The 10,852-nt window shown below is 46.1% G+C and overlaps 1 protein-coding gene across 1 annotated transcript; it reads left to right on the top strand.

The window, feature by feature from the left end:
* Positions 604-4,544, top strand: LOC104789482. Its single transcript, XM_010515174.1, has 2 exons — positions 604-927; positions 4,137-4,544. The coding sequence occupies exons 1-2, from the start codon at positions 604-606 to the stop codon at positions 4,542-4,544; spliced, it is 732 nt and encodes a 243-aa protein (XP_010513476.1).

Here is a 10,852-nt window from a genome sequence, read left to right on the forward strand (position 1 = left end):
GGGAAACCGAGTCCAATCCAGCAGGGTGTCACTGCAATAGAAGAAGTAAGTCTCGACGAGACTGATAAGAAACAATGCGTGAATATCAGAACGGAGATAAGTCCAGCCATGCGCGACGAGTTAATTCTTTTCTTTAAAACCAACATCTCGACGTTTTCACGGACTGTGACTGACATAAAAGGAATTGATCCAAATGTTGCGACTCACCAACTCAATGTCGATCCAACGCATAAGCCAGTCAAACAGAAACGACGCGAGCTAGGCCCCGAAATATCGCAAGCAGTAAACGACGAAGTTGAAAAGCTCCTCGGTGCCGGATCAATCGTAGAAGTAAAGTACCCCGAGTGGTAAGCCAACCCGGTAGTCGTCAAGAAGAAAAACGGAAAATGGCGAGTCTGTGTGGATTTCACCGATCTTAATAAGGCCTGCCCAAAGGATAGTTTCCCATTACCAAGGATTGATCAACTCGTCGAGGCAACCGCAGGCAACGAGCTGTTAACCTTTATGGACGCCTTCTCTGGGTACAATCAAATCTTAATGCATAAGGACGACCAGGAAAATACATCGTTCATCACAGACAGGGGGACCTATTGTTACAAGGTCATGCCCTTCGGCTTAAAAAATGCGGGAGCAACGTATCAACGACTCGTCAACAAGATGTTCGCCGAGCAACTCGGCAGGACTATGGAAGTTTACATAGACGATATGCTCGTCAAGTCGCAGCGCGCAAGCGACCATATCACTCATCTGCGACAGTGCTTTGATACTCTGAACAAGTATGGAATGAAGCTAAATCCGGCCAAATGCACATTCGTAGTCAAATCAGGGGAGTTTCTCGGATACTTGGTAACTAGGCGAGGTATTGAAGCAAACCCAAAGCAAATCAAGGCGACCATTGACTTACCGTTGCCAAGGAACGCTAGAGAAGTACAACGGTTAACCAGACGAATTGCTGCCCTGAATCGCTTTATATCCAGATCGACCGACAAATGCCTACCATTCTACCAACTCCTCAAAACTAAAGGAAAGTTCGAGTGGAACGAAGCCTGTCACAGCGCGTTCAATGAATTGAAAAGCTACTTATCGACTCCCTGATCTTAGCTAACCCGAAGCTCGGTGAAAACCTATTTCTTTACATCGCGGTCTCCGAGTCGACAGTCAGCGGAGTACTCGTTAAAGACGATCGAGGAGAGCAACGACCCATCTATTATGTAAGCAAATCCCTTGATGATGCGGAAACCCGCTACCCAACAGTCGAAAAAGTTGCCCTGACAGTCGTCACATATGCAAGAAAGCTCTGACCCTATTTTCAGTCGCACACCATTGCCGTCCTGTCTAACCAGCCCATACGATCTATACTGCACAGTCCGAACTAGTCCGGTTGACTAACGAAGTGGGCAATCGAGCTCAGCGAGTATGACATTGAGTATCGTACTCGTCCAGCCGCCAAGTCATAAGTACTGGCCATTTTTTTAATTGAATTACCGTTGAACGAAGCCGAGCCAACACCCACCGATCCATTGGACGACCGATGGACCCGACACGTGGACGGTGCATCCTCCAATCTCGGATCTGGAGTAGGAATTCGACTAACTTCCCCAACCGGGGAAATTTTGGAGCAATCTTTCCGTCTATGATTCCAGGCAACTAAAAATGCCGCCGAGTACGAGACACTAATCGCCGGGCTTAGGCTCACCAACGGGATGCAAATCAAGCGGATTCGAGCTTTCTACGATTCCCAACTTGTCGCCAACCAGTTCAGCGGCGAATACAATACAAAAAGCGAACCTATGGCCGCCTACCTCGACGTCGTTAGGATCTTGTCCAAGCGCTTTGACGAGTTCGAGCTCATCAAAATCCCCAGAGGGGATAATGCCCCAGCCGATGCTTTAGTAGCACTCGCCTCAGCGTCAGACCCGGACCTTCGACGAATTATCCCAGTCGAAAGCATCGACACGCCGAGTGATAACTCTCCTTTTTATATGTTTTTAGCATCCTTTTTTGTCCATATTTTGCATTGTTCATACCTCTAACTTAGCATTTTTAGGCCATTAACTGTAGGAATTCACTTTTAGAGCATTTAGGGTGTTGCATTTCTGCATTTGCATATTTTGGATGAAAACAGGTGCTAAAGAGCCAAAAATGGGGGAAAACTAGGAAAACTCGAGCATGTACCTGAAGGAGCCATCGAACTACAAGAACAAGTCTGAACCCCAACACGATCGAAGAGGATCCAAGAGCATGAAGAGCAACCTGAAGATCCACCCGAGGAGTAACCCGACTTCACCCTCGTGTACCCCATCGAGTAGACCATCGGGCAGGTCTGGGAAGCTAGGCGGTTTCCATATATAAACCCCCTCTTTCCCTAGATCGCTAACGAGCACACCGCAGACCCTCAAACCAGAGAGCGAGAGCTTCTGTGAGAGAACTGAGCGACTCAAACATTTTCTTTTCGTTTTGCATTTTTATTTTGTAGTTTTCTTAGATTTCTATCTTGTACTCCTTCTACTCTACTCTTTCTTTTTATACAATGTCATTTTCATTCATTTTGATTGCTTTGTTATTCGTTTCTATGTCCGAGTAGTGTAGTAAAGTTTCTAGGGATGGGATAGATGATTTTGTGTTCTTGATCGGTTAGGATGCTTTAGTTGATTGTAAATGATTGATAGATTTCCTTCTAGGTTGGTGTTCTTAATGCTGTCAACAGACCGAAAGGTTGAGATTAGATCTAGGGCGTTTACAAATGCTACAGGCCGAAAGGAGTAGATAAAATGCTTGATTTAGCCAATGCTAGAGGTTTACTTAACTCTGAGTAACAAAATTAGATGAGTTTAAGTCTACTGACAATAAAGAATCGTTCTTAATGCCTGCTTGTTCATATTGCTAGTGCGACAGTGTGGTAATGTGGTCAAGGTTGATTGTTGCTAGTGCGAAAGTGTGGTGACAAGGTTTTAGAGGTTCATTGTCTAGGAAATAATTGCTTGAGGCATGTAAGGCATCCGTACTGGTCTAGGATACTTAGGATTCGATTACCCCCATCCTTAGGAACTTTCGTATTTCCATCATTTGCATTTTCTTCACTTACTCGACAACCTACCCGATCAGGTACATGATAACCTGCATCGAGTAATACCTCCAGCTGTTCATATCTCACTTGCATACTCGATCACCTCACTCGATCCTGTACTCAATTGCTTGCATCGAGTACTTAGGTCGTGTGGTTTCTTGTTTATATTCTTTTCTTTTGTTTATTTTAGGATTGTTAGAACCAAAACCGTATCTGCTTGGCTTGACTTGTATTGTACTGATCATATCCTTCCTGCTAGCAATAGACAACCATTTCGATTGATAACCCTTTGTACTACACCTGCATAGGGGATTGATACCCTGGGTGAAACCTGTCTATCACCGAGCATAGGAGAAACGCACGCCGAGACATGCCTCGCTCTTCACCAACCTAACGGAATTAGAACCACCTATCGAACGGCAACATCGCGCCGACAGTGCGAACCTCCTTCAGAAAGCGACAAGACGGACTGGCGAGTTGAAATCCGCGCATTTCTCGCCGATGGCGACGTGCCAACAGACAAATGGGTCAAACGACAACTGAAGACAAAAGCTGCCCACTATACCTTAATGAAAGACCATTTACTTTGGTGGATCGCGTCAGGAGCCCTCTTGCTGTGTATACATGGAGAAGACACAGAGCGCGTCATGATGGAAACTCACGAAGGAGCCGGAGGTAACCACTCGGGTGGCCGAGCCCTTGCACTACGAATCAAAAATCATGGTCATTACTGGCCAACGATGATATCCGATTGCGAAGAGTTCATCGCCAAATGCGAGAAGTGCCGACCGAACTCTTGCGAGCCGGCATAGCTCCTTATCCTTTCATGCGTTGGGCAATGGACATCATCGGCCCATTACTGACTTCCGGACAAAAACTGTATATACTCGACCTCACCAACTATTTCACCAAGTGGGTCGAAGCCGAGTCTTATGCCAACATCAAAGCCAGGGACGTCCAACTCTTCGTCTGGAAATATATAATTTGTCGCCACGGCCTCCCGTACGAAATAATTACTGACAATGGGTCGCAGTTTTATCTCCCTACAATTTGAAAGTTTTTGCGCAAGGTGGCGAATCAAGTTGAGGAAATCAACGCGAGGTACCCACAAGGGAACGGACAAGCTGAGGCAACAATCAAAACTATACTCGACGGCTTGAAGAAAAGGTTGGACGCCAAGAAAGGTGCCTGGGCCGACGAGCTTGACGGAGTGCTCTGGTCCTACCGCACAACCCCGAGGCAAGCAACTAACCAAACTCCGTTCTCCCTAGCTTACGGAATGGAAGCAATGGCACCCGCCCAAGTCGGCAGTACGAGTCTCCGACGAACAATGCTCGTCCAAGACACCGCACTCAAGAATCAGATGCTCCTGGATAGACTCGACGAATTGGAAGAGGAACACTATAAGGCACTTATGCGAATCCATAATTATCAGCTCGCCGCAGCCAAGTACTACAACAAGAAAGTCCATAATTGACATTTTGACGAAGGAGATCTTGTCCTCCAAAAGGTCTTCGAAAATACCGCCAAGCAAAACGCTGGAAAAATGGGAGTCAATTGGGAAGGTCCATACCAGGTATCCATGGTCGTCCATCCTGGCGTGTACGAGCATTTGACAATGAGCGGCGAACCGGTGCCAAGGTCTTAGAATTCCATGCATCTAAACCGGTGACAATGAGCGGCGAACCGGTGTCGGCTATGTTCAGCTCGTTCTTTCTAAAATTCGAACAACCATGTAATGTGAACTACGAGCGGCTTGATCCCTCCTGATCAGGGGGTACGTAGGCAGTCCCGTTTAACGGAACACAGCTGCCAGTAATATAAATTTTCTTTCCTCATAAGATTGAGTCGTCGCTATTCGTAAACTATTTAAATCGTTACTCTGGCCCAGTAACGACTCGACGTTCCGACGTACTATTTAAAGCCGAGTCGCAACTCGCACAAAAAGGATAAGCCGACCATCACGAGTTGCACCTGGTTATGTGAAATTAGCCGAGTCGCAACTCGCACAAAAAGGATAAGCTGACCATCACGAGTCGCACCTGGTTATATGAAGTTAGCCGAGTCGCAACTCGCACAAAAGGGATAAGCCGACCATCACAAGTCGCACCTGGTTATATGAAGTTAACCGAGTCACAACTCGCATGACAGTCGTAAGCCGATAATCGTGAATTGCACCTAGTAAAACATAGTTGCCACTAATAACATGAACGGATGACGATATAAAGTAATAAAAGACGAAACTTTATAAAAACAACGACAATAGTCCAATACGGGAGCCGACCCCACTACGACACACCAAAAGAAAAAAAAGGGGGGGGAGAATACAAACAAAAGCAAAGCTCGACGAACGAGCACTACATACAAAAAAAAAGAGAACAATCATTAAATTCCCAGATCGGCGTTGGACGGTTCGTTGAATTCCAACCCGCTGATCATCGTCTCCCAATAACGGCACGACTCCTTCAAATCCTTCAGTACGTCTAGAGGAACGTCAGCACCTCTAGCAACTATCTCCTCGAGTTACGTGCAGATCTCTTCAGCACGACTACTCTCACAGAAGTAGTGACTCGTGCTCTCCAGCTGAGTAGTATAACGTCGCAGCACGTCGACACGAGCCCGACAAATATCAATCTCCGCATGATCTTCAAACGGCCTTCGACCGATAAACTCAAGGTCGCCTTGCTCAAGGTCAGGTATTACTTCTTCCGCAAATAACGCCTCACGACGGGAGCGCTCATCCAGCAATCGGTCCCACCTCCACTTTGGGACAAAGAGCCCTTCGCCAATCAACATTTGGAGGCACTCTATAGTTCCGTCTACACGGTAGAAATTGAAATAACGCCCAAACGAACGACGAGTGGTGATGAAATAAGCCCTCAGCCGCTGGATACAAGCATGATAGTAGTCAAGTTCCGAACGAATCACCTCGTCGGACCTCACGGCAAGTCGCTCCCGCGCTCTTCGCAACCACGCCAACCTTGTTGTTATTGGCATCAGAGCAATTTCTCCTCCCTACAAGGACGACGAATAAACTCGCCAAGGAAACACAAGAAATGAATTGGACAAAGAGGATTATTTATAGAGCGAAAGACACAATTGTCAAAAAGAAGCAATGACCAATAGGAGACACCTTGGAAATCACAGACATTCAATGAAAAAGCGCAATTAAATGCCAAAAAGAAAAACGTTAAAGGTTCAAAAGGTTGCCGACCCCTAACACGACATGCAAAGTAAAAGTACGAGGGAGCCAACCCCTGACACGACAAACAACATGTTAATACGGGGGGACCGACCCCAAAACACGGCAGAAACGACAAAGATTGAAACAGAGACTAAGAAATTAGACCAGTAACTGGAGACCCGCGGCCAGGGGTCGGAGGATGTCCATCAGCAGGACGATCGACGATCCGCTCCTCGGCTCCATCAGCAGGATGGTCGTCGATCTGTCCTTCGACTCCATCAGCTTCGATTTATCCACTTTCAGACCTATCATCCTCTACCTCATCGTCGTGGCCCTCAGTATCCCCTCTTACAGGAGAAGCAACCCAAGTCGGGATCGGGGGAAGAGGCTCAGCAAAGAGCGTAGTAACGTCGAAGTCAGCATCGGTAATATCCGGAAGGTCAATACCTTCAACCTCGTCCTTAACTGAGACATCACAGCGACAATCCTCTCTTTGACCCCCTCTGCGACTAAAGAGATTTGACCCTCGGCGATGAGCGTCTCGAGCATCTGGACGTTTCCAACAGCTTGGTTGTACTCAAGGAATTTCTCCCTGGACGCCTCGGCCGCGTCAGCATACTCCTTGAGTTTGGCCAAAAGCTTTTGTACACGAACGGTTATCTTATGATAGGCGTTGATCCTCTAAAAAAACCCGAAATCCTCGCGCCGATCTCTGAGCCTCTTCGTCTCCGAGTTAAGAGTAAGCTGCAGCCTGTTACAAGAAGCGTCCAATACCTCGAGTTTCGTCAAGAGACCATCCCTCTCCGAGACCAATCTGCGCCGATGGTTTTCAAGCTTCGAAACCTTGTCACTCAGCCTCGGATTAGATCAAACCGCTTCCCCCAGCTGGGCCTCAAGACGTTCAATCCTCTCAAAAAAAGTTGATACTCCCGAACGATTGTCCTCCAGATCCCGAACACGACGATCATACCGTGAGGCCAAGCGATTAGTTCGAGCAATAAGCTGTAAAAAAAAAAAGAGAGACAAGAGAACTTAGTATGGGATCGGTAAAACAGACAAACCTCAAAGGCGGCTTGGGCAACGTCAGTAACCACAAAAGCTCGGCGCAAGATTGAGAATCATCCGGGAAAGGACGAGATCAAGAAGAATGAGAGAAGTTCCAGCTGTAGTCAGACGTCTAGGGTTTCTTTGAGGGATCCGGTCGCTCTTGGTCTGTGCCCTCCTTCCTCTTCTGAGAATTTTTAGTAACCGTGGTATTACGACCCGAAGTCTCGTCCACTTTCCTCCTCGGGAGTGTCTCGGCAGGTCCGATGTGGAGATTCGGAGGAAGGGGATTTGAAGGTTGTCTCAACGGAGCGTCGACCGACCGATGAGACTGAGTAAGAACCTTTTGGGATGACCCAGCGCCGGAAGGATTGGCAGCAAGACGAGAGTCCGATCGAGGAGTCAAACAAGGCAAAGATGAGGATCCTGAAGCCCGGCGATAGCGGGCAGACGCATCAGGGACGTTCATATTCAGTTTGCCCATTGTTCCGGCTAATAGTAGACAAAAACAGCGTTAGGTCGAAGCATGAAATGGAAAGTTGATTAAAAGTACATAAAGTTACCTTTCTTCTTCGACGGAGCTAGTGCTTTTCTCGGACAACCTCTCTCTGACTCAGTACCCGGCCAGACGTAAGGGCAGAAGAGCTTAATCGCTTCAATCTAAGCTTGAAAAGAAGGGGGGTATGGAAGTAGGCACCTTGGAACGACGACTACAAAAAAAAAAATAATAAAAAGGTTAAGTGAAACCAAAGGCCAGCAAAGGACAAAAATAATTAAGCAAGAACGGTCGGCTACCGGGTGAAGGGTTCCACCCAGAAAACCAAGGAATAGATGGATCCTCAAGAACCCCCGGAAAAACTTCTAAAAAGAAATATGAGCCTTTCCAGTTATACGTTTTTCCTTTAGCACCTTCGACGAGCGTTGTATTCTTTGCTGAGGCCAAGTAATAAAGCCCAGGGGATTTAGTCCGATTTGACGGGTTCAGACTCGTCAGCTCCTCCAGGTGGTCACAAGTAAGCTTGACTCCCATAGCCTCGGCCATGATTGAGAGGCCCATGGCATTTCGAAAAGTTGCTGGGGCAAACTGTGAAATGGCCGCCTTACGTCGAGCAAAGTACGTCATCAAGAAGGAAGGAAGAGGGAAAGAAAGCCCACATTCGGTAAAGTATTTCTTCGAGAGACATATGAAACCAGGAGGAGCATCCCAGGGACGTTGAGCCGGAGATGGGATCAAAATATTCAGCGTGACGCTTAGCTTCCCAATACGAACCGCTTCAACCGCCGAGTCAATTTTCAGCGTTGATCGGCGCATATGGAAGAAGATATTTTCGATCGGCGGAGGGAAATCATCTATCTCAGGGAAAGACTTGTCGTCGGTTAATGGCTCGTCAACCAGGGAAGGGATCCTGCAGGGAAGGCCCGACGAGCTTGAAACGGCCCCCTCAGAAAAAGGCGATGTTAGATCGTTGCGAATTGAACCGAGTCAGAACCCGCCGACGACGAATCAGAAGAAACCCGAGAGTGTGCCTTACGGCGAGCAGGCTTGGCCAAACCGTTGGACTCAGAAGAAGTGTCTCGTCGAAGGTGACTGGCGGCGGAAGGATCAGAAGATATGGATTGGGGGGAATTCATAACGAAAAGTGCGAAACACTAACAAGCAGACGAAAAAAAAACGACGAGATAGTGAGAAGGAAGAATACCTGAACGATGAAAGCACCAAAACTCGATAAGATGAAATAAGAGAAGTAGAGGGGTGGTATTTATAGAAAAAGAAAAAGGAAGATTCTAGAAACGCAATCATTACAACACGCGTTCGGCGACGGTACAACTTCCGGATTTCACGCGCGTCAAGCACCATGCACGATGATTCGACCCCAAGTATCAAAAGTCGAGTAATCTCACGCGCGACCGTTCGCTTCCACTAGTCTTGTCTAAAGGTCATCATCACAACAATCAAAAGAAAAAGACCCAGGTTCGATCAAGCCTTCGTGCCGAGCCGCTTTGAAAAAGATGAATCCTCCTAAAACACTGCAAACAGTTCTTCGTCTAAAGGCTACGAACTGGGGATGAAGGGGGGGGACTACTGTTAGGGGTAGATCCTCACCTCAATAAGAAGCCTGGCCCAAGAAAAACCCAAAATAAGTCTCCTAAGGAGGGGTATTTTGGTCTTTTTGGAGAACGAACCGGCACAGTTCCCTATAAAAATGAGCGTACGGCATCCAAGTCAGGGGATCACAAAAAGGAAGAAGAATACGGATAGCAAGTACAAAGCCACACTCGTCCATAACTAGAATCGACGAGCCCGCAGCTCGTCTATTGTATTCGTCCATTGTTTATAACTCGTCTAAGTCGTGTTGTAACCCGTCTTATTGTGTCCCGGCACCGATTAATAGAAGAGAACTTCGACCTCCTTTTTACCGAACTAAACATTCTAATTGTGACCGATCTGGACATCAACAAAAACGTGACAGTAAGTAACCATAATTGGAAAAGTCTATTCCACCGATCTCCAAGATAGCCTTCACCCACTTCACTCAAAATCTCCACATGAAAACTAGAGTTACGGACGTCAAACATTTTTGGCCCTAGGACATCATAAGTTAGACGTGGAACATAAGTCATAAGTGTGATCTTTTAACAAACGCACTTCATATGTTTTATCTCGTCTTTCAGAGAGATTTCTACTTTTGTATACCTCGTCTTAGACTCTGGATATGTCTCCCGAGTATGTTTCCTTCTCAAAGAGAGACCACAACGTCAACCTTGTGCGTGTGCGTTATTAACAAGAATTGTGACCAATCGATCAAGTTCATATGTCCTCCTCTTTGTGAAGAAACAAAGTATCTGTAAGAGTTACAAGCTGTCGCGGAATGGACCTGAAAGACTTCAGACAAAGCGGAAAACTGTCAAGTGGTTTATGCCAGCACAACACATTGGAGACAGTGCAGCACATCGAGGGTGGAGATAGGAGCATGGGCGAAAAATGTATCAGGCTAAAAGGTGTTTGTTGGAAGCTACAAGCAAGTGATTTGTTAAAGTCAACATAATGATGAGGTTTCTCCTATGACCCATTGGATAAAGAGAGGGTTCTTGAAGGACATGAAGCATAGGAGGATTTGCTGGATAAAGAAGAGTATGGTGAAGATTGTTGCAATCTATAAAATAGAAGCAAACACATCTTTGTTCGATCAACACTTTTGTAAAGAGAAAAGTGTGAGTTTAGATTTAAGCAAGAGAAAATATATTGTTTTAAGGGTTTCATCGGTGAGTGAAAGAGTGAGTATAGTTGTTGCTGTGCAAGTATGATTGGGTAGATTAGGATTGATTTAGTGGCAAACCAGTTGTTGTGGTGTTGCATAACTGATCAAACAAGCTTGTAAAATAATTGTTTAAAAAATTCTTAATAAAGCTCAGTTTACTGATTTTCTGGTGTTCTTGTATTAGTATTCAAGGTTATAGTTATTTCACTTTGACCATCCATTCAATTAGATTTATGGATCACAAGTCACACACAACAAACACACACTTTATCTTTTTTTTTTTTTTTTTTTTTTTTT

Source organism: Camelina sativa, chromosome 5, assembly GCF_000633955.1.
Source record: "Camelina sativa cultivar DH55 chromosome 5, Cs, whole genome shotgun sequence".
Taxonomy (NCBI): domain Eukaryota; kingdom Viridiplantae; phylum Streptophyta; class Magnoliopsida; order Brassicales; family Brassicaceae; genus Camelina; species Camelina sativa.

What these genes read in the sequence shown, in the direction of transcription:
- LOC104789482 (XM_010515174.1), top strand. Translation starts at nt 604, where the DNA reads ATGCCCTTCGGCTTAAAAAATGCGGGAGCAACGTATCAACGACTCGTC. An exon ending in TGCCAAGGAACGCTAGAGAA is followed by an intron (nt 928 to 4,136) that starts GTACAACGGTTA and finishes TTTTTGCGCAAG; the next exon opens with GTGGCGAATCAAGTTGAGGA.